This window comes from Protopterus annectens, chromosome 1.part0 (assembly GCF_019279795.1).
Source record: "Protopterus annectens isolate FY-2018-M chromosome 1.part0, PAN1.0, whole genome shotgun sequence".
NCBI lineage: Eukaryota > Metazoa > Chordata > Ceratodontiformes > Protopteridae > Protopterus > Protopterus annectens.
In genome coordinates, this window is record NC_056725.1 from 1,663,000,800 (window position 1) to 1,663,026,033 (window position 25,234).

Sequence of the window (25,234 nt, forward strand, 5' to 3'; positions counted from 1 at the left end):
CATTTATAAGCCTAGCCAGAGTGTATTTGGCTTCCGCCTCCCTATTAGATTAGCCTACTGTGCCTCTGTAAAGTAGGTCACAGAAGGTACCCTTTTAAGATTAGTTTGCTGTGCCTCTGTCTAGCAGGGACACAGAAGAGATCCCAGGGGTGAATTTTCGATTTCCCGTCCACGCATCCAGATTTCGCTTGAAGAGGGTCAGTGAGGGGCTATGTCTAACATGAATTGGGATTCTATTCCAGAGTGAGGGGAGCCTCTGGGAAATGAATCTGTCCATCCAGCATGTCCTATTTATTTTTGTGCTGAGGTTTAGGTCCCTGGAGCATGTAGCTCTAAGGGACTTGGATTTTTTGAGGTGGAGCATGTCCATTAATTCTGGGTTTGACATGGCTTTGTACGTCAGGCATAGATCGCCTCTGAGTAGGCAGTAAGCAGCTGAGTAGAGCTGGAGTTTCTTTAGTCGAGCTGCGTAGGACATCTGTTTGTAGCCCATGATCCTCTTGGTGAGGTACTTTTGGGGTCTCTCCAGTTGCTGCAGGTGTCGGGTCAGGTACATCCCAAAAGGGGCAATCTATTCAATTATGGGCCTGATGAGTGACGAGTAGAGGGGCACAATGACCTCTCTTGATCTAGATGCGAACCCTTTCATGATAAGGTGGGCAATATAGAAGGTCTTTCTAACCAGTTTGGCAACGTGATTATCAAAGGAGAGATTACTATCTACGTTGGTCCCCAAATCTCTAATTACTTCTTCTGTACTTAATGGATTACCACCTATGTGGTAATTTGTGGGCACCTTGTTTTTCCCAAAGGGGATGACTATGCACTTTTTGGCATTTAGCTTGAGGCCGTGGCTCTGGCACCAAGCATCCGTCTCTGTGAGACCCTTTTGGAGGTTGCTTGTTTCAGCTGGAGATTCGATTATGGCCCCCAGTTTGCAGTCATCTGCGAACTTTGTCAGCCATAATCCCCCCGTGTTAGCCTGAACCTCAGAGAAGTATATACCGAACAAGAGAGGTCCCAGAACTGAGCCCTGTGGGACGCCACTTGTAACCGGTTTGGATTCGGACATGGCACCTGCGATTCTGACCATGTGGGTTCTATCTCTGAGCCAGTTTGCAACCCATCTTGTGATGTAGGGGTTGATATTTAAGCTGGTAAGATTATTTTTGATGCCCGAGTGGAGTATTGTGTCGAAGGCTTTTGCGAGGTCCAGGTAGGCTGTGTGGACTACCTTACCCTCATCTATGGCTTTGGTAACTATTTCAAAGAAATCAACTAGGTTTAAGAGGCAAGATCTGCCCTTAACAAAGCCGAATTGGGTAGGGTCCAGTGTCTGGAGGCTCCCAATGTCTTTGTTTATGAGTTCCATGATAATACGCTCCATAGCTTTACAGACCAGACTAGTCAGGCTTATGGGGCGATAGTTTGCGGGGTCCATTGTGGCACCACCTTTGTGGAGTGGGAACACTGTAGATGTACGCCATTCTTTGGGTACATATCCTGTAGTGAGGCTAAGTTTGAACAGTGACTTAATGTGAGGGTTCAGTTCTTCTTGGAGCTCATGTAAGACACAGCCTGGGACACCGTCCAGTCCCATAGATGCTGTGTTTTTTTCTTTGGAGAGGGCAGCTTTCACCTGTGCATCTGTGATGTCAGGGAGGTTACATTCAGTTGGGATAGGCATTTGCTCCTTTGGGGGGAAGGGGGGAGAAGTTTGTGCTGAATCTATCTGCCAGGATGTTGGCTATGTCTGTAGGTTCAGTATATTTTGTACCGTTATACAACAATTCAGAGCATATCTGGGAGTTTCCGCCCATGTTCCTGACATAACTAAAGAAGGCCTTGTGATTATCTTTAGTGTCTAGGGCAATTTTTCTTTCGAAGCTGGCCTTTGATTATTTTATGAGGGATCAAAGTTTCTTGCTAATACTGATCAGAGATGCCTTCCCTTTTTGGGATTTTGCTCTGTCATGTAGTAGCGTCCTCCTTCTGTTGTATAGCTTATTTATGGCCGGGGTCCACCAGACCGGTGTCCTGTTTTTGGAGGAGTGAGTCTTGGTTTTATTTGGGATAGCATGATCCATACATTCCTGCAGGTGCTCATAGAATGCATTTGTAAAGGATTCTGCGGATTGGGCTGTATTATCCTCTGGCCAAGGGGCTTTGAAGGATTCCACCTCAGTCTTGAGAAGTGCAAAGTTGGCTTTTGAGAAATTCTTTACAGTGATTTCCTTGGCTAGGGGTGGGGACGGGATATGGATGTCCAGGGAAATTTGTTTATGGTCTGATCTTACCAATGAGGGGTTTACCTCTGGTGTGGAACATATATTGGACCTGGTCATCACCAACATGGGGACTCTGTTGTTCCCTCTTGTGGGAATGGTGACCAGTTGTTCCATTGCGTTAGAGTTTATAAATTCAAGGAACCTTTGGGCAAGGGTGTTTGGGCTTGAGTAGTTTTCCCAGTCAATGCTTGGGTAGTTGAAGTCACCCAATAACATAGTGTTTGGAGAGACCTTCATATTCTCCAGTGTTCTCAGGAATGCCAAGTGGGGTTCCTGTAATAGGGAGGGTGTTCTGTAGCAGGCTACAAACTGAAAGGCAGTTTTGCCCGCTGTTAGTTGCACATGGATGGTTTCCGATGCTTGCAGTGCCACTAACCTGGAGGTGTAGGTATCTTTGATGAATATAGATACTCCCCCTCCTTTTGTGCTTCGGTCCGAGTTTTGGGGCCGAAACGCATGACATGAGTTATAACCTGGTAGTGCTGGGGTGCTCTCAGGAGCCTTGAACCAGGTTTCTGTTACTGCACAGACATTGATTTTCTCCATACTGAGGAGAGCCTAGAGTGCGTGCATCTTGAGGTTTAGACTTCTGGCATTGAGTAGCATTACCTTTAGTTTTTTTATCCTTGGGTTGTCTATGGAGGTGGGTTTGTCCTTTGAGTCTTGCCTAAAAAAGGCACTATAGGGGTGGCAAGAGCCTTGGCCAGTATACGAAAGCCTAAGGGTGTCAGGTGCAAGCCGTCCCTAGCGAAGCAATGTGGCTTGTCGAGCATGTCATCCCAGGCAGACAGACACTGGATCCCCTTTGAATGACACCAGTACTTTAGCCAATTGTTGAAACTGATCATTTTGTCTTTATACTGTGGCATCATTCTTGGTGAGAGCAAGATGCTACTCAAGGTCAGGGTCATACCAGCCTGGGCTACATGGTCAGAGAGCTCCTCTATGTCTCTTTTCATGTAGTCCAGGGAGGTACGTCTTAGGTCATTCACACCAGCATGGACAATGATGGAGTCATACTTGTACTTGCTTTGGAGTGACCTGAGTGCTTGCATTATGTGGCGGATCCTGGCACCCGACAGGCAGCGTACAGTGACCTTCTCCTTGTTCAGTCTGGTGAGCGGGACGTCAGTGTGCCGGACAATAGAGTCCCCTATAACAAGTGTATTTGGTGTGTTGATACGCAGGTACGCCCACTACACCAAATCCCACCCCTAATAGCTCTACCTTTGACACTGCAACACTTTTAATCTCCTTTTTTCATTGATTCCATTCAAAAACTAACAAAAAACAGCACAAGTACCTGTCCCTCTACTTCCCCCTTCCTCCCACACACCCTCCTTCTCACTTAAATACATCAGATCACTTCTCAGCAAACTCAAAACTTGTTCACCCTCCGCTGATAACTTGTAACCTCTTTTCCTTAAGTTAGATGCAAAAGCTGTTGCATATCCTGTCTCCATACTTATCAGTAGATCAGTTCAAGTAAACATAGCTCCTGATATCTGGAAAAATTCTATGTCATTCCCTTCCATAAAGGAGGAAACTCCTCTGACCCCTTTAATTTCAGACCCATTGCAGTTTTATCTCCCCAATCAAAGGTTCTTGAAAAATGCATCCATAAACAGCTGTTTGCTCATCTGCTACTTGAAAATCTCTCACCCCTACACAACGGCTTTCACCCTGACCACAGCACATCTACAGCACTAATATCGTTCACAAAGACTATCTCTAGATCTCGAGACAGCAATACGTTAGTGTCATGTCTGTTCCTTGACCCTTTAAGGCCTTTGATACTGTCTCCCACAATCTACTTCTGTTCAAACTATCCAACCTTAATTTCTCCAACTCTGCTATTGGTTGGTTCTTTAGCTGCCTTGCCAGCCAACTTCAGTCTGTAAGGTGGCTCTCTGCATCTTCTTCTTTCCTTTCGGTCCTAACTGGGATTCCCCAAGGCTCCATCCTTGGGCCCCTACCATTTAACATTTTCACTAACAACTTCTATCTCTTCTGTCCTCTGTCCTCTTTAATACAATACGCTGATGACTCTACAATAATTTCTACCTCTGACAATCTCCACTGCTCTACCTTACCAAAGATTCCTTGCACTCTTTTGAAAAATGGCTACATCCAACCAACTCCTTCTCAACCAAAATAAAATCAAACTCCTCCTTTTCCTTCCTAAACCTCTCCAACACCTCAAATGTACTTTCATGGTCTTCTTCATAAATAATACACCTTTCAGGGTTGAACCCCATACTAAACTATTAGTTCTCATTATAGATGATCAACTTAAATTCAGTCTTCACATTCAAAACTGCATCAAAAAGACTAATACTAATCAAAAACTAGGCCTTCTTTAGAAAAACAGAAAATTCCTCACAAATGATTCTAAACTCACACTTGCACAAGCCTAGCTACTTCGCACCCTACAATATACTGCCCTAATCCTTACAAACCTTCAAATAAATCTCTTGTTTACAAAATTGCTAGATTTGCCACTAATCTACCCTGCCACTCTCACCACTGCCTATCCCTTATAAAACCTACAATGGCCAGAACTACACTATCAACTCCTTCTACGTCAACTACACCTGAATCACACCATCTTAAACCAACCTCACTCCTGTCCTGCTCTCACAACATTCATAACCCTCTATACCCCTAACCATACACTCCGCACCTCAGAATAACTTCTCCTTCAGGTCTACAAACCCAATAAAACCATTTGCAAACTTCTCTATAATTACTCAGTAGCCAATGCATGGAACAAACTGCCTCTATTTTTAATTGAAACTCTGACTTAAACTGTTTCAAAAAAATCTTTAAAAGTCTATCTGTTAAACTCTTGGACCTGTTCCTGCACTGACTCAACTTAGTTTACCTCTCCCCTTTCCTAACCTCTGCTTCCTTATACTCTGTCTCTTATCCTCCACTGTACCCCAAAAGTGATTATACTAATCTACTACTTTCTCTTTGCTCCCTTTTCCTGCCTACTGCTTCAAATCCTCAAAAAACTGTACTAGAGTCTAGTTGCTGGACGAAACTGTTTTGTTATTGTTATGCTGTTAGCAAAACCTGGAACTCACTCCCTAGTGACCTGACCTTGCTTTCCTCAGTATCACTTTTTAAAAACAAACTGAAACTATTCCTCAAAACACATTGGTTATGCCCTTGTGCTAACCCTGACTAACCAAGTAGGTGCCTCTCTGTTAACCTTTTAAGAAAGTGTGTTTTCATATGTTAACCTCTTGTCATTCCTACCATCTTCATGTACTATTCCTTAAATCATCATATACCTCATCTCATTTCTTACACGTTCCTGTATTATTCCGTAATCATTATATGTATAAAGAATTTTATACCAGCAATGTAAAGAAATGTAAAGTAATGTAAAAAGTTGTTAAAAGATGTACCTCGATTTTTAAAATCTGTCATGTAAAATAACTATTATTTGTGTTCATTGGAGCTTTTCCCCCTGGGCCTCTGCTGAAAATGGACATATATCCAGTCAGACCAGCCCGGTCAACAAATGTAAAATAAAATAAATATTGCCTGTTACCCACACAAATCTCCTTGGGGTTGTTAATAGACTAACATGAAATTCGATATCCATGTCTCTCTCACCATAAAAAAGTCTATAAAAAACACTAGGTACTTCATATAGAAATAAACGGTTCTTAAGAAAAACTGCTAGGACCACTATTGCATGCACTCATCTCATCTCTACACTACTATATGCCTCTTCAATCCTCACAAACCTTAGAAAATCTGACTTAACCAAACTAGAAGCCTGCTATAACAAAATCACCAAATTCGCCACCAGTAGTTCTTACAGATCACACCACTGTCTAGCTTTCAAACAACTCAATTGGCTTGAACTTCCTCACCTACCTCTATATAACCAACTTACTCTGTCACATAAAATTCTACATCATCTCGAGAAAGCCCCTTCACTACAAGACCTGATAATTCCGTACTCCTGTACCAGAGACCTCCTATCCACCAACAAACTTCTCCTCAAAGTAGCTAAAGATAATAATATCGCTGATTCATCCCTCTACTCTAACACAATAGCCAAACAATGGAATAAACTTTCCCCTCTCATCACAGCTATAGCTTCCATACGCAAATTTAAAAAGTCCTTAAAACACATTTGTTGAACTCATGGCTCTGCAACTGCAACAATCCAGGTTAATCACTAGGACCCCTCCATTCTCTCACTTTATCTCCTAATTTCTGTACTTGGCAATCACACCTTCAACCCATACTTTCTTCTCTCCTCACATCTCTTACAGTTATACCCATCTCTGCCTTACCCTTGCTTTACTTATTGACAGCTGCTAAAATGTAACAACTACTCTCTGTTAAAACTAATATTTTAAAATGGTGCTATAATTTTATGTCATATGTTAAATAATGCTACCTGTCATTGATGTACTGTACTGTGTGAATTCAAACTGAAGACTATTATTGTGTGTGTAAATGTTATTTGTAGAGCTTTTCTCCCGAGCCTCCTCTGAAAAAGGACCCATGTCCAGTCAGACTTTCTTGGTAACCAAATGTAAAGTAAATAATAAAATAAATGTATTTATCTGCCATTTCAGTATGTCTGCCCTTGGATCCTCCTTTTTCAATACTGTCTCATGTCAAAATGTTTTTGAAAGGGATTTTGCACAAGAAACCTAAAAGTAAACCAGTGACCCCTCCTTGGGATCTAAATTTTGTGTCAGAGAAGCTAACACTTGTTCCAGTTCAACTGACTGACGAGGTTTTTAACATGGAAAACAGTTTTATTGATTTTTCTGATCTCTGCAAGAAGAGTGTCTGAGTTGCAAGCTCTTATGGTGGAACCCCATCTCATTTTCCATAGGGACTGGGTTTCTTTGAGAACTCATCCTTTTTTATGCCTATTTTCTTTCCTGAACCTAAAAATTAGGGAGAAAGAATCCTCCATACCTTGGATGTCCACAGACAAATCCAATACTATCTTGACACAACTAAATCTTTGAGATCTTTGTATCAGTTGTTCATTTCTTGTGAAGGTAAGAAGAATTGACAACCTGTGTCAAAACAGAGTATTTCGAAATGGTTGTCTAAGGCTATGATATTTTGTTGTACTTGCTATAATAAAACTTTTCCAGGCAGGGTTAAGGCCCACTGTACCCAGGCCTTGGCTTCATGTATAGCTTTTTGGAAAGGGTGGACTCTAGAAATATTTTAGAAGCTGCTACTTGGTCCTTTGCACATATTTTTACAAAGCATTATAAACTTAATTCCTTCTCGAGGTGAAAGGCTTTACGAGGACCTTTCTCCAGGGGCTCCTGGACTCTTCTCTTTCCACCTCCCAAATGTAGTAAGCTAGGATAATCTACCCATATAGCTAAGGATATTGCAACAGTTATCAATATGATGAACTTAGTACAGTTGTGTAAGTAAACTTACCATAACACTACATGGTCGAATGATCACTGCTGCTTCCTCCATTCACTTATTTTTGGTGTACCTTTTATGCCAGAGTGTGGGCATTTATTTTTGTTGTTCCTAGCAGTGCCCCTTCAAGGCTCAGCCTCCCTCACTATGTTGGTAGGAAAACTGTGAAGAGCTTGGCACTCAGACTTGTCTTTTAGTCAGCTCAGCTTGAGCTGCCTGACAGTTTGGGCATATGGAAGGTGCTCTGAAGCTTTGGAAGCTGGCAGTCTGTTATATCTTTGGTTGGATATAACTCCATATATATATATATATATATATAAGGTTACTGCATCTACTGTTATGGCAAGTTTACTTAACATAATTGTACTTTTTATTCCTTCTTTCTTACATTAGAGAACTTCTAAGTGATATGTCTGACTCTGACACTAAGTCCCTGGCCTTATCCTTGATTGGTTCTGATTTGCAGGTTGCTAGGCACTCTCTCTAGTGCAGTTGTGATGCTACTGATGATGCTTCTAGAGTGGCTGCAGCAGGGTCAGTCATTGGAGGTGGTATTCATTTAGGCTGCAGTCCCTTCCAGGGGATGTTAAAGCCATGTTGTTGGATTCCCCTTTGGATACTCAAAATGCATTTTGTTCTGCTGCTGTATACATGATTAAAGTTTTAAAGGACAGGCATAAAGAGATGCAAGACCTGAAAAAAACTTTTTCCTTTTGTTTTCACAAATGTATCAGGGGAAGTATCCGTCAAAAGCAGGTATTTTCATTAGGAGACAACAAAGATTGCCTCATAAGGGTAAGCATCACTGTAAAGGTAGATTTCCTGAAAACCCAGGAAAGGATTCTAAAACTCAGAAACTCTCCTTTCCAGATGAATCTGCTTCCCTGTGACCATCTTCCTTCCTTTCCCTTCGACCAGATTCTCAAAAACTGTTCTCTCTCTTTTCCAGTTTGCCAGCAGATCACCACAAATCATTTAATTCGGTCTATTATCAAAAAGGGCATAGAAGTCTCTTGCCCTTTTTCAGGCATTTCTCAACCTCTTCCAGACCAGTTGCCCCTGTTTCCTGCAGTCCTTCATGAGCTTTTGGATTGTCAGTATTCACCTTGCTTCTGCCCCTCTGGTGGACAGAGGTTTCTGTTCTCTGATGTTTCTAATTCCCCTTAAAGAGGGTTCCTGGTGGCCAATCTTGGATCTTCCCTTTCTCCATACTTTTTGCTTAGTTTTAAGATGCTAACTCTTCAGGATTTGTTTCCCATTCTTCTTCCTAAAGCTTTTCTCATCTCCCCAGATGAAAAGGATGCATATCTCCACATTCCTATTCAACCTCTTTTCAGTAAGTTTTTGAGATTCTTCCCCTCATTATCAATTCTCTGCTTGCCCTTTGATCTTTCTATGCCCCAAGGGTATTTACCAAGTGCTTAGCTCCTGTCATAGCATATTGCAGAGTTCACAGCTGTCAGATATTTCCTTATCTTTATGACGTTTGATTCAGGCTGCTTCTCCTCCTGTTCTTCTAAAAGACTTGTATGATTCTCCTTCACAGTTCAGGGTTTACTATAAACCTAAAAAAGTCAATTTTGACTTCCTCTTAAGATCAGATTTTCTTAGGCTGCAGAAATCACACACTTTCTATGACTACATTCCTTCCCATGGTCTAAGGTCGTCTCTCTCACAGAATTCTTTCAGAGCTTTCATCTGTTGGACATGATCTCTGCAAGAGAGATTTTAAGAGCCGTGTAGTGTAAGGCATTCACCATTCCTTTGATCCCATATGAAGATGTTGCAGTAGCACTGCAATGCAATTTGGCTCCTGCATTGACATCCATTATACTTCCAGATTCCCCTCTTGTCTTACCTAAGGAAGGAATTTCTGTCATGGATCAGCCATATTTCCTTCAATCTGGGACTGCATTTTCTGATTCCTCCCTCTACACAGGAGCTGTATACAGATGCCTCAGACCTTGTCAGGAGGGCTTGTTCCAACAATATCAGGGTTCAGGGGATTTGGTTCCCTCAAGAGAGGACAGATCACCTCAGTATCAAGAAGATGAGGGCATTGATTTTGGCTCTTCATTCCCTACATAAACTCTCCTTTCTAGGTCCTCTTACAGTTTTCACAGCAATACCCAAGTCATGTGATATATAAGCAAACAAGGGAGGGGCAAAGTCCTATCATCTTTACAAACTCACCCTAATAGCTTAGAACTTTGCTCTCTCACAGTTTGATTCTTCAGCCACTTTACATTCCTTCAGAAAAGAACATTATGGCAGCTACGTTGAGCAGATCCCGGGCAGATACTCTTGCATGGATGTTAAACAGGGAAGTCTTACTGGACATTGTTCATGAGTGAGCTATTCAAGTAGATGTATTTGCTCCCCAGTGGCAACTCCACTGTTTATGCTCCAGGGTGCGAAGCCTACTGGCATGGAAAAAGGACACCATGTGCTTCTCTTAGACTAGAATATTTCTTTATGCATTTCCCTCTCTTCCTCTTCTGTCAAAGATCCTTTACCAAATTTTGTTGGACAGCCCAAAATCTTGTTGGTGACTCCCTTTTGGGCCAAATAGCACTGGTTTTCCCCTTCTTTTTCATCTTGCCAAGGGCAGTCGTCACAGGATGGCTTTGCTCACTCAAAACAAGGGCTTGCTCATTCTCCTATGTTTGCAACCCTACAGCTGACTGTTTCAGGTAATAGGGTTTAATTCCTCAGAGGCACCATTTTTCTGAGAATGTGCTCCAGGTTTGACAGTAGGCTAGAAAACCAACTTCCAGAACATCTTATGTTTCTAAATGGAAAATATTTTTTTATGATGCAAAAAAAGAGCCAGGACCCCTTTGCTCTGGGTACTTCTCGGGTTCTTTCATAGTTTTTGTGAGTTGTTATTCTGTGGTCTGGCTTTACTCTTCTGTTAATGCCATTTTTCAGCCGTTTTAGCTTGTCTGCTGTTGGATCCACCTCCTTGTTCTAGATTTGAGGTCAAACAGTTTTTGAGATTCATCCTTCACATTAGGCCTCCACTAAAGCCTATTAGATACAAAGTCCATTCTTGAAGCAACTACTTGGTCTTCTGTTCACACTTTTGCTGTTGTTGTTGTTTGTCTTTTTGGCTTTTCTCGGTTAGAGGTCGCCACAGCGGAACTCCGGTCTGCTAATGATTGGCAGTAGATTTTTTTTTTTTTTTTTTTTTGGTGCCGAGTTGCCAGCCTGATGCCTAACCTTCAGCGAAGGCACGCCCATTCACGTATGTCTTTCGGAGGCCACTCGACCACAGGGAGGACATGCAGACTCCACACAGAAGGCACTCCAGCCGTGAATCGGACAGGAGAACCTCTTGCTGTGAGGCAGCAACGCTACCACTGTACCACTGCGGCTTCTGTTCACACTTTTGCTAAACATTATAAATAGAATGTTTTTCTGGGGCTAAAGCAGGTTTTGACAGGTCCATTCTCCAGGGCATGTCAAATTGCTCTTCACTTCCTTCTTTGCGGCCCATTCTCTTCAGAAGCTTGTAGCTTTGTAGCTCCCTCTTGTAAGGAACACTGCAACTGTGATGTTGGAAGAACATGGTACAGATGTGTAAGAACCTACTGTAATAGATGTCCCACTGATCACTGTTGCAGTACTCCATCCATCTTTCCCCCTTTTTCTCTGCTCTGGCCGAAGGGTATTTGCGTATTCTTTTCTTCTCTCTTTTTTTATGGGGGGACGTGTGTGCTTGTGTGTGTGCTTGTGTGTGTGCTTGTGTGTGTGCTTGTGTGTGTGCTTGTGTGTGTGTGTGTGTGTGTGTATGTATAAAGTTGCATCTACACCTGTTCCTTTGTTCTCCTGGGGTAGTTCTGAGGTGTTAGCTTACATATGTCTGTCTCCTATTTACCTTGCACCTTCAGACTTTGTTTATATGTCAGATGTACAGCACTTGGAAGGTCCCAGGATTTAGTATGCTGGCTAGATGTACATCTGCTTTTGGCAGGATATCCCTCTTGTAAGGAATACTGCAACACTGATGAGTTGGATATGTACTGTTGTGGTAAATTATTACAAAACTGTACTTCCTCCTGAATATTCCCTCCTCTGCTTATTTTTATAAAGGGCCACCACCCTTTGTACATTATTGGTTTTTAGTTACAAGTTAAAACTGTCCTACCTCTAAATCTGTTTCTGTTGCTTTATCTGTTTTAAAGTTCTCAGACGAGTCGGAAGAATTTAAAATAAAATAGTTAAGATCTTTTTTTCTTTTCCTGAATGCTCATTTCTTAATGGAAGCTTTGGTCTGTTACAATGTAACATTTTAATAGTGCCCATATTTTATTTTTCAAAGTTTGATTTAGAATAATATGCGACTGGAAAATTTGGAAAGATTAAGATCTTGTAAAAAAAAATGTTGTTGGTTATCAGCTCTGGGGAAACTTTCCAGTCTCTGTATAGGAATTTGTAATGACCAGTAAATCCTTTTAAAATTTTTGGAAGGTTACACAAGTTTGAAGAAATTTTTAGTTAATTTTAGGAAAAAAATATTTCAGCCTAAAAGCTAAATGTTTTATACTCCTAGGCCCACTCTCAAATCTTTTTTACAAGACGAGGCAAATGTCATATTTTGCGTTTTAATCTATGCTTTTTGTATTAGGAGTTTATTAATTTAGGCATTCTTTGTGTGTTGGCTTGTTGTTTAACTTTTTACCATTTCAAATCAGTTCTGAAAACTGGAACATGATTAAGTTCAGTGTACCTAACTGGTTAGAAAAAAATGTTTTGTGGTGCCAAAAAATGTGTCTTATTATATTTGTTTGCTCATGTTAATGAAAGCTTAGCATGAGTTGTGCCACATTTCAAACCCTTTCAATTTTGTTTGTATCAATTACCCTTCTTTTATCACTAGCAGTTCTTTGGGCTTTCACTGCCACGACCTCATTTCATGTGTATAGTTAATTTAGCCATGAGAACTTTGCTCAGAACTTTTTTTAATTTATTTTCTTTTTTTTCTGTGTTGCAACCCTTGATTTAGGAAGACCATTTGGCATCAATATTGGTAGTAGTTGTGATGTTTGAAACTTTAAAGATTTTTTTTTTGTTGTTGTTTGCAGTATTGTGTTGCTGGTGATGACTCTGTGACCGAGGCTATCACAGACCTAGTTCGAGGAACGCTGTGTCCGGCGATGAAAGCAATTTTTGAACATGGCTTGAAGAAACCCTCTCTCCTTGGAGGACCCTGCCACCCTTGGCTTTTCATAGAAGAGGTAAGGTAGTAACACACTAGCCATGTACAGCATGAATCACTGAACCCTCACTCTGCTGGCATTGCTTTTAATAGATATCACAGTTTACAGCATGTACCACCATTATCAGCCTTTCAGATGCAATTAGTAGAGCATAAAAGATCATTTGGATTGATTGAACCTTCAGGTCTTGCAGTTTCTAAAGGTTATTTGTTCATAGTGACAGAAATGCACTGTGTATTAACACTCACAGAGATGCACTTTATTTAAAAAAAATAATTGCAACGTCTGAGCACACTGCTTATGATCTGGGTTTAGGAACAAATCTGGACCACAAGTAGAGCCAGTTCGGAGGGGAAAAGGGATTCAGTAGTCAGTGAGCTACTCTGTTTTCTGACAGAGAATGTTTGTGGAGAGTCTCTACCATGCTGCTGATACTCTGAGGGATTGTGGTAGATGGAGGTGCAGGTCACTGTTAATGTAAGGCTTAGCCTTAGTTCACACAGGTACATAAGGTAGGAACAAGCACAGTGATATGCTCACTGTACTGTGGTACCATTAGATATATGGTAGGGGAGTGAAAAGGTCATCCTCATCAGAATGCCAACAAGAAGGCACTTGCCATAGGCTAGGTTTGCATAGGTTGATGAAAGTGCTGTGAAAGACCATTGAAAGATGTAGTATTATACACTGGGAGATCAGAAAATCTAGTGTGGGGAACTGGAAGACTTTGCAGCAGAGAGTACCCAAAGTGCAGGTTGGAAGGTTTGGTAGGTGGAAATTTCTGCAAACCATAAGGAGCTCTTCCACCGAAGTGTCAAGTTTTGCATTCCAAAAAGTGATGATCTTTCCCTTTATGCCAAGGTAAAGACCATCAAGTTCAAAGCATAACTTAAGAATAGTTTCATTTGTTTGGTGTCTTAATTTATATATGTTTGGCTGTTTAGTATATTTTGCATTTTATCTTTCACATTTGTTTCATCATCTGCTGTGATAGGTACGCAAGACATTATGTGTGTTATCATGTGCATATATTACTTTAAAAAATTCTGAGTCACACTATAGGGTGAGTAAAATTCTTAAACCTAGGTACATAAAAGGATCAATACACAAAAACTGACAAAAATGTTTTTCTTCATATCTAGAGTGTTTCTGCATGACCTATATCCTTAAATCATTTATTGAACTTTTTTTGAATTACTAGCATCTTTGCATCAGTGTAAGTGGTTATTTTACAATTAGCTATAATCCAAAATAGCCTAAAGCAGTGTTACCATGTATATGATTTAAATTTACTGTCAAACTTTTCACTTCCCTGGTGGTACATTATAGGAAAGCAGAGTGCAATGTGATGAGAATTATTTACTGAGATCCCGTATGTTCGTGGCCTTACGTGAGAGCGAGCAAAATGGCACCAACAAACATAAAGCAATATGCATGTGAACAAGAACAGATGATATAAATTCACAGTAGTGAACTAGATGCATCCCAAATTATTTGCTCAGCATTTCATTTTCCCTAAATAAGTATAAACTGCCTAATAAATTTTAGCAATAATAAAATGTGTTAACTGAAAAAGATCAAAAAGAGAAGTACATAAAGCAGCAAATATTGTAATGAACACCAAAAGAAAATACCATGCAATTAATTAAATTTGTGTACTTATTTATTTAAATTAGCCAGCAACTGCTGATTTGAGATTCCAGAAAATTCTTTTTCATTACAGTGCCACCATACAGTAGAAACAAATGCCATATGTGTGCCTACTCAAGGTGATCTTGTTCCTGTGGATGGAAAGACCTTTCATTCATTCGCTCTTAGGTTTCCCACACCTGGAGAGTAGAATGGAGAAGCCAGGGCCATCATATTATGTCCAGCTGAATTTTGCATTAAGCTCTACCTATCCTTGATTTGCTGGATCAATGTCATAAAGAGGACATGCATTGGTAGCAGTATGAAGCAGCCACCCCTACCTACATGGAGAAATACCCTTCATTTGCCTTACAAATATTAGCTATCTCTCCTTATGGCTTCAGTATCACCATTAGCTCTGACCTAGATGTGCAGCCTTGGCATGTCCCCACCCTCTCATCCTCATTCTTGGAAGAGGCAAATGGATGTTGCCTTATCTCCTTCCCTGTAATCTTTTCCAGAACCTGGGCCAGTAATCACACTCTGCTCATCCGGGCCACAGTCATGACTCCACACCTCTGTATTGTGGAGCCAATGGAAAATATCATGCATGTAAAGAGACTGCAAAACTAAATGGAGAATGGGATAAGCATGTACAGAATAAGTGCAATGTTTTCCTAGTATATGGCACTTTTAAGATTGGCGTATACAGTGAGGTAAGTATTTTTTAATGAAAAATTGTTTTGTGGGTGGACTTTTTTCAGTACATTACTTGAAACGTTTCTGTTCCAACTCAGATCTACAGCTCCAGGTCAGACTATCTATATGAAGTGTGATGGTCATTTGTGATTAATAACACACATTTAAGTACCTAGGTTCAAGACTTTATCAGCCCTCTAGGTAGAATTACTATGTTTTCCGATAGTAATATATGCACAAGAGATGCATTATACCCCTTCTTGCCTAAATGATGTAACAGATGACCAGGCCAGTACAAGAAAGATAATGCTAGATTTCACAAAAAGCCAAAAAGAACCAAGTTCAAGCATAAAACAAATGGAATAATTCTTAAATATTTTTAGAACAATCTTGGCATTGGATTAAAGGAAAGGCAAGTCATTTTTGGAAATTCACTAGTGGAGAAGCTGTAGCAACTTTTGCACCCCTCTAAACCCACATAGTCTCCATTTACTTAACTGATGTTAAGTTGTAGGGGGGGACAAATGAAAAGGAGAACAAGGTTTTGTGATGATCTGTGTCCTCAGTAATGCTGTTTTTTGGAAATACATGGTAGACGTCAGTGTTTTGTGTTGTAATGGTTTAAATAGGATGCACTGTACATGTTAAATTGAATTCACAGGGAAAAGAGAAGTTTGATTTTACATGTGTAATATCCAGTGTATCACACCCAAGCAGTAGTTAGCACTCTACATAAAAGTTGTTACTTTTATGTATGCAAGTTGCTCTTTTCAGTAAATTCATAACAATATGGAAAATGTATTGCATCTTGCAGTGTGTTCTCAAACACAGACCTTGTGTTTCATTGCTGCTTTTTATCAATTCATTTATAGGCTGCGGGCAAGGAGGTAGAGCGAGACTTCAACTCTGTTTACTCTCGTCTGGTTCTTTGTAAAACGTATAGGTAAGAAATTAGTTCACTGTGATTTCTCTAGTTTCTGGATCAAAAACCAATTCCAGCTGGAAAAACATATTCCAGCAGTATACACTTTCTTTTTCCTACAAATAAAGCTGTATTATAGTTACTGTGTTTTGAGACGGGATGAAATATTATGTGCTTATCAGTCTTACTGCATACACTGTTTTGTGTAAAAAGAAAACTGTATGATAGTTATTGTGTTTTGAGAGGGGGTGAAAAATTATTTGTAAGCTTATATATCTCTCTTTTATATATCTCTGTATACAGAAGGGTATCATTTGTGCATCAGTTTCATCACTGGAGAACTGTCACATGCCTTTTATACCTCTGTGTACAGAAGGGTATCATTTGTGCATCGGTTTCATCACTGGAGAACTGTCACATGCCTTTTTCTACCTCAAATGCTAGATGTTCTCAGAGCTTTAACTGTTGTATTGCTAAAGCATTTTTGTTCAAACTGCAGTCAGATGTCTATAAGGACTGCTATGTATAGTGCTTCCTGGTGCTTGTGATTACCCATAGCATGTCATAAAAATGACTAAGCTCTGCATTTATGCAGCTTGTATTTAAGCATGTAGGGATGTGCCATCTGGGTATTACTTTCTGATTTGTGGGCAGCTCAGTTTGTAGTCTGAGATCCCCAATAATTGCAGGTTAACTGTCCTTCTTATTTAGAAGCACTTTCTCTGTGTGTGAATATTTTGAAATATTGTACAATAAATCATCAGGACCAGTTACTTTTGATCAGATGTTAATTTTTGGAACAGATGCAAAATGTCTGTTCTTCCTTCTAAGCCAGGCTCTTCCGTATTTCCTGAAGTATTTTTAGTTGGGCTGAACTGTCATGCCATGTTGACCTAAGTCAAGGTTGCCAGTGGTAGGAAAGAAAGGCAGTGCACACCTCTAATGTTCCCTTGCTTTAGTAGTGTATGTATGCTAATGTTTGCACATAAGCAGTGTGATGAGTAAAACGAAATGGGGAGACTGTAGGCTAAAAGAAGCCAGGCTGTCATGATCTGCATTTGATATCATTGGCCATAGTGAATGTTAGACTAGTACTGTAAAATCACAGACCTCTGATAGCCTGCACACACAATTTTATTTCTAGTGTATTATCTGTAGCATAGTATTGCTGCAAATTGTACCATGCTGTTTTAAGTTCTTACTGGGGTGAGTTTTGGATGACAGGCATACCCCATGCCACCTTCGATTTATGACTAAAGCAGCATCATACATTGACTAGTGACGCAGATAATTTAACAGCTGTATCATGCAAAAAGCCTATCAGGACATGGGTGGATCAGTAGTGATGATTCTGATATATGTCTAATATATCTAATTGTGATATTCTGATTCTGATACTAGGGAAAAGATGGCGTTGCCTCTGCTATTCTGACTGTCCCCTGAAGGTCTTGGAATGCTTTGGCTAATCAGGTTATGTAGCATTCTGATCTGGTAAGAAGTGCTCCTTCTTGGTAGCTGTCAGATTATATTTTGTAGGCTTTGAGAATGCTTGGCCAGATAAAGCGTTCTCAGGATGCTTGATTTTCTCCCCCAAGTCCATCAAGCATCTTTCTTTCTCACCAGTTCTTTATTGCCATGTGAATTGCTTGGTCAGAGTTAGGGTGAACTCAGGTTCCTATTAGCAACTCCTGATTAATTTTATTATTGTTATATTTTTCACTTGTAGTTGGACCTTGTTTTTACTTATTTATTTTCCCTTTGATGTATTAGATCCTTGGGTCTAATAACAGACTTGTCAAAACTTTTTTTTTCAAAGTTTCTCTGCGGTAGAACCATTTTACTGGCATTTAGGCACATTCTGTTTGTATTGGAGGAAATCACTAGACCTTGTTTTGCATTATCTGCTTAAATGTACTCGTTACTTGCAAGTAGAGGTGGGAGAAGTTACATAGCTAGTGAAGAAGGTCCTGTTGAATAAGCCCATTCTGAAGCCAGGTTAACCATCCAATGCCAGTGCTTCCACATTATTCCAGGCTTTCCATAAAAAAAAATGTCAAAAGGCTTAAGGTTACTGTGCACCTAGAGGACTTGCCAACAGCTGCTTCGGGGTCAGTGTTGATCATGCCATAAACAGTCAGTTGTGGAACTGAGGGTGAACACTCATGAAATGCAGTAATGGAGTTTGTACTTGTTTCACGTAGAACTGAATATGAAATTAATATCTTGCTATGTGTCTTTTTCTGAATCTGTAATTTAGAATAGATTCATTGGTTTAAATTAAGTCACTGTTATATTAACCATTGTAAACTTAGCCACCAATGGCAGACATACAGAAGAATCCTTAAAGTAGGCTAATATTTTTGAAGTTGATGGCAGGCTGTAGAGCTCTTTTAGGAGATATAGCTAGGATATTTTCAGCTTGGATTATGCTAAAGGGAGCTAGGCATAAAGTGGTGAAAAGGGAGGAGTAGCGAAGCAGAGAGGATTAGGGAGGATTGAGATGTGATGATGTTTACTTTGGCGTGGCTGATTATATTTTCTTAAAATATTTTAATGTTATCAACTCAGTTTTAGTAAGGGAGGGGTGTGTGTGTGTGTGTGTCAGAACTGTTACATTAACAGAAGGTGTTTAGTGGCAAGCCTGTCTTAACACCACTAGCATTCAGTACATAGTATGCTTTGGCTGACAAGCATTGCCTTTGCACATGTAGTATGGGGAGTATCTGGCCTCCTAAGTAATGTAAAAGTTAGTGTTGCACTTCAGAGCTAAAACGTCCAAATGTGAGAGTAGAAATGCAGCCTGTGGCCTTTAATATCATCATCAAATCGTTCTACACTACAGCCCTCTCATACACTCACACACCTCTGTACCACCAAACCCTTTTACAGTAGACTTTCCTTCCCCCCATATACACTGACTTACCTTTGCCTTTCCATCTGGAGCTTTGGGATTGCCACCTTTCCTGAACCACAGACCCATATTTACATCTCGTAAGACAGCATACTGAAGGGTATACACTGTAATGATGTTCATAGTGTTTCACTGTTGCAGTCATTACAGTTAGGTTGTCTTGCTGGCAGGCTACCCACAGTCGGCCTGAGTTCCAAAGTCTAGGTCCGTCGTCGGTTGCTGTCGCCTCCTCCCTGACATTAGTGCACCAGGCATATAAAAGATGCAGCTGACGCCATTTTCTTCAGTCTTTCTTGCCGCGCGGTGCCCGAAGCAAAAGCAGTTTGCAAGTGCCGGTCGGCCAACTCCTGAGATTTTCAAATTCGAATTTCAGATGCGAAGTCTTCATTAAAGCTAAGTACCCAGTTGGGGAAACTTTTTTCTTGCTCCAGACAGATGTCAGAAAAAGTTAATAATTGTATTTCTTGTGGGAAGCAAATACCTCATAAGGATTTTCATTCTTACTGTATTCCTTGCCTAGGCCCTGACCATGACGTTGCTAGTTGTCGGTTTTGTGCTAGATTTAACCAACGCACTGTTAAGCGTCGGTACGATTTTCCATTTCATTATTTTGGCAGAAGATTTAACTATATAATGCCATCAGAGCAACCGACTACCGGAGTTTATAAAAAGCGCAAAGAAAAGGGCAGGCACCTGAGGTCCAAAACCGACGACGAGGCTTCTGCTAGGCCTGTCGCCGGTTCTCAGTGAGGCGCTTTCACAGCCCCTGACACCCGCTACCTCAGAGCCACAGGCTGCTTCCGACTCCCACGTGGAGCCGACTAGGCCACTGGAAATTCAAGGTATTGGACACTCAGAAACTATTCCCTCAGATGGGTCCGGGGCCGCTGAGCAGGCATCGGCTTCTGAGGGTGTTTTCAGGCCTACACAATTATATGTAAAACCAACTTCAGCTTCAAAGGCAAAGACTAAAGCAGCTCTAAAGACAAAGAAACAAGTACAACATTCTCCTGGACAGGCCTTCATGCCTGAAAAACAGATGCTTAAAATGGCCGAAGACCTAATTACTTTGATCAGGGGTTTCCATCCCCCTCCTGATAAGAGGCCTAGGCAAGAGATAGAATATGCATCTTCAGATCAGGTTTTCATTTCCTCTGATTCCTCTTCTGACCAGGAATATTGTCTTCCTCCCTATGAGGATTCTGATGCTGAAGAATCTATCCCTTCAGCCTCTCCTCCTGAGGATTATTCTTTTGGGGAAATCCTGCATACTATGAGAGAGCATTTCCACTGGGAGAGGCAAGATTACTCAGAATCCAAGAAAAGGCTCAGAGACTTCCTTTTATTACCTCAGCACAGGCCCTTTGCTATCCCTCCTGTTTTAGACATTGTAGAGGATGTATTTACAGAGTCCTGATTGTCTCCTGACTCTTTGCCTCCAGTTCCTGTTAAGCCAGACAGATACTACAGGGTTCCTGATTCACATAAATTTCTTTATAAAAACCCTGCTGCAGACCCAGAAACTATATCTCAGGGTCCCAAAGGGGTCAAGGCGTCCACTGCAAAAAAACCCTATACCCTCTGGTAGGGATTCAAGGGCCCTGGACAGATGGGGAAAAAGATTTATACTTATGCTACCTTGGCTGTAAGAGCTTTAAATTGTCAATTTCATATGCTTAAATATCAGCAATATCTAATGTCACTGCTTAAACAAAAAATGTTGACAAATTCAGAATGTGCAGAAAACAAAGAAATGCAGGATTTATTGCATGCTGCTGAACAAATAGGAAAGCATACTTTGCAATGTGGTTTTGATTCTCTAGAGGCCTCTTGCAGGGCCGCTGTTACAGGTTCTGTCATTAGGAGACATGCTTGGTTAAAAGAACAGAATCTGCCCGATCATATTAAAGCAAAATTATTAGATGCTCCACTACAACATGATACCTTGTTTGGTGTTAAAGCAGAAGAGGTTTTGAAGAAAATGGAGGACAAAGCTAAATCTATGCAAACAGTCAAGTATTTCTTACAGGTACAGCCTCCCAGATTTAGCAGGAACTGGCCTGCAAAGAATTGGTCCTTTCCAGTGTCAGACAGGCCACAAAGAGGTAGATACAGATGCCCCAGAGGCAGATCACAGCCCCAAGGCTCATACAGGCCTAAACAATGGGTGCTTCAGCCTCCAAAAGCGGAGAAGAAAAATCGCGGCCATACAGGAAACAGTCTCAATGACTTTCCCCTGCCAGCACCAAGCACTTATCTTCTGGCAGCTCCCATGGGGGGAAAACTAGCACTTTTTGCTCAAAATGATCACTCAGGACAAATGGGTCTTAAATATAGTATCCCAGGGGTACAGGTTCCACTTTCACACCCTGCCAAGGCCAAACGGCATGCCAGACCTGCTATGCAATCAATGGGCAGAGGCACAAAAACAAGTTTCATCCATCATGGACATGAGGGCCATTCAGCAAGTACCACAGCAAGAGCAGGGATGAGGATTTTACTCAAGGCTGTTCTTGGTGCCCAGAAGGGACAACACCTGGAGACCAGTACTGGACCTGTCTATCCTGAACACATTCCTGGACATTCCAAAATTCAAAATGTTAACTCTGCAGCAGCTTCTGCTCATGCTGGGCAAGAAGGCTTGGCTTGTGACTTTAGACCTAAAAGAGGCATACCTGCATGTCTCAATCAGATAATCATGCAGAAGATACCTCAGATTTATAGCTGGCTCAATACATTACCAATTCTCTGCACTGCCCTTTGGCTTATCTACTGTGCCTAGGGTCTTCACAAAGTGCCTGGCACCAGTAATTGCTTTTTTGCAGACAAAGAGGAATTCAAATATATCCTTACTTGGATGACTGCCTTATTCAAGCAGAGAACAAAGACACTCTACTACAGCATCTGGTGTTTCTAAAAACATTGCTAGCAGGCCTAGGGTACACAATAAACGAAAAGAAATCAAAACTCGTACCCTCTCAATAGATAATATTCCTGGGTGCAAGCTTAAATACAACTGCCCAGATGGCTTATTTCATGCCAGACAAACACAGACAACTGACTACTTATTTCAAAATGTTGGCAACAAAGACCCAGTTATCTGCAAGAAAAATTCTGCAGGCTTTGGGCTTCATGGCATCCTGCATTCTGCTAATTCCATATGCAAGGTTACATATGAGGAAACTTCAATGGTATCTAAAAAGTGTTTGGACTCAACATTGCCACAGCCTGGAAACAATAATTACCCTCATTCCCTGCCTGCAACAGGAGTTTCGATGTTGGGCAAAAGCCTGCCATCACAACATGGGACAGCCATTCACCTTACCCACAGCCAGGCAGACATTGACAACAAATGCATCAGATTATGCCTGGAGTGCACATATGGCAGGAAGATGTATTCAGGGCACATGGTCCGCAAGTCAAATGCATCCAAATATCAATCAAAAAGAGATGCTAGCAGTTCAGAATGCCCTGACAGCCTTCAAGGATCTACTTCATCCAGGACAACTACTGCTAAAGACAGACAATACCACAGTCATGTGGTACATTAACAAGCAAGGGGGCACACATTCCTACCCCCTCTGCAGACTAGCCATGAACTTGTGGTACACAACATTGACTTACCAAGTACATCTGCAAGCACAATTCCTGCCAGGAAGGATAAATACTCTGGCAGACGAGCTAAGCAGAAACCTAATGGATCCCCACAAGTGGAAGTTGGACCCACAAGTCTTCAACATGATAACAAGGAAATGGGGATGCCCAGACATAGACCTATTTGCCTCTCCTCACAATTGCCAACTACAAAGATTCTGCACAAGGACATATCACAAGCAAGAATGGAAAGTGGATGCTCTATCTTTCAGCTGGAAAAACCTAACAGTATATGCCTTTCCTCCTCTGCCTCTCCTCTCCAAGGTACTCCTCAAGGTCAGACAAGAGAAGCCAAAAATGATCCTGATTGCCCCCAACTGGCCCCGCCAGCACTGGTAACCAATCTTAAACAGCTTGTCCCAATGCCCAGCTTGGACACTACCTCAAATTCCTCACTTATTGACTCAACAAGACAGTCAGATACTGCACAGCCAACTCAGGACCCTAAACCTGGCAGCATGGTGGATAATGTAGCCATTCAAGACACACCTCTTTCTAAATCAGTTATGGATGTTATTTTGGAGGCCAGGAGGCCTAGCACCAGAAAATCTTATGCAGAAAAATGGAAGAGATTCTGTGCTTGGAACCAGGCACAAGGTATTGACATGATTGTTCCAAATATTCCTCAGATTTTGCAATATTTAACTGAGATGCTGGATAAAGGCCTTTCCTTTTCATCGATTAAAATTCATGCCTCTGTCATTTCAGCTCATTACAATACAGAACCACCTATTTTTTCTCATCCATTACTAAGGCAGTACCTCAGAGGGGCCAAAAACATAAGACCCCCAAGGAGAGCACCAGTACCTGCATGGGACCTCAACTATGTCTTGAAAAAACTTACACTGCCTCCCTTTGAGCCAGCCTTTGCAGCTGATATAAAATTCTTATCCTAGAAAACAGCTCTGCTCCTAGCAATAACCTCCGCTAGACGAGTCTCAGAGTTACAGGCACTCATGGCTGTGGAACCTTTTATCATCTTCCATCCTGACAGGGTTTCTCTGAGGACAAACCCTACATGTATGCCTAAGGTAGTGACCAGTGTGGCCCTTAACCAAACAATTCACTTGCCTACCTTTTACCCAAAGCCACAGAATAAGGGTGAGAGACTTCTGCATTCTTTGGATATTCACAGACCGCTACGCTTCTACTTGGACAGAACCAAAGCTTTCAGAAAAACTGAACAACTTCTAGTAGCATATGCTGCAGGATCACAAGGAAAGCCTATCTCAAAGCAGACTGTTTCAAAGTGGATAGGCCACTGCATTAATTTCTGCTATTCTCAGCATGGCAAAGCAGTGCCCAAGGGCATTAGGCCACATTCCACCAGAGCAGCAGCCACTTCAGCAGCCTTCCTCAGAGTAGTACCAACCAAAGACATCTTAGAGGCTGCAACTTGGAGTTCAGTGCATACCTTTACAAAACACTATCACTTACCTCTCTATTCTAAATCCAGGGCAGGCTTTGCCACTGCAGTTCTGCAGGGCCTGATAGCCTCTCCTAATCCTATTTAGCACCAGCCTCCCAACCATAGCTTTGGGATTCAACCCAATTGTAATGACTGCAACAGTGAAACAAGATGAACGTAGTACAGTTGTGTACCTACCATAAATGTAGATGTTTCAGTGTATTCACTGTTGCAGTCCAGGTTACCCTCCCTCCATCCCCCTTTTCCTTGCTGGGACTTATCTGTACTTCTCTATTCTATACAACCTATGTGGTGTATTTGCTTGTAGATGAAGGAAAAGTTGTTTTTTTGGTTATGCATGCTTTTTGGCATTAGTGAGCCTACCATTTTAGGGGCACCTGATATCTGGGGCAAGAAAAACTGAAGTAAATGGCATCGGCTGCATCTTTTATACCCCTGGCGCACTGACGTCAGGGAGGAGGCGACAGCAACCGACGCCGGACCTAGACTTTGGAACTCAGGCCGACTGTGGGTAGCCTGCCAGCAGGATAACCCAATTGTAATGACTGCAACAGTGAATACACTCGAACATCTACATTTATGGTAGGTACACAACTGTACTTTTTTAGCAGAATCTCTAATTAGGAGCCTGGTTGGCAAAAAAAAAGTCTGAGTTTTAGTCCATGTGAGTAAATCTGCAGCCAGTCTTTATACAACTGCCCTAACAACTTCTGTGTTCCGACTATTTCTCTTGAAAGTTTCTCCCAAGTTGCAATCCTGTCTTGGTTAAAGCTGCTGTCCTACCAGTCATATGATGGTCTCACCAGCTTGTATGTTTACTGTCTTTTGCCCTGGTTGTCCCATTTCTGTTTGTCTTTTCAGAATAAATAGATCTAGTTCCTCAGTCTGCCCTTATAGAACAAATGTGTAGAAGTCCCCAACTCATCTTAGTAGTACACATCATTATCACTTTCAGCATATCTTTCATAGTGTCTCTGCAGCTGCGTGCAGAACCACAAAAATGTCCTGTTATAATATCATGCAGAGTTGCTTTGTAATCTATAGCTT

General features: G+C 41.3%; 1 protein-coding gene across 2 annotated transcripts in view; it reads left to right on the forward strand.

Annotated features, from left to right (window-relative positions):
* SGSM3 (small G protein signaling modulator 3) overlaps positions 1–25,234 on the forward strand; it is a 1,391,341-nt gene that overhangs the window by 1,083,149 nt on the left and 282,958 nt on the right. For both annotated transcript variants that reach the window (XM_044068352.1, XM_044068343.1), the window contains exons 16-17: positions 12,809–12,961; positions 16,144–16,214. In XM_044068352.1, the coding sequence (XP_043924287.1) occupies positions 12,809–12,961; positions 16,144–16,214 (224 nt within the window). The remainder of the gene's footprint in view (positions 1–12,808; positions 12,962–16,143; positions 16,215–25,234) is intronic.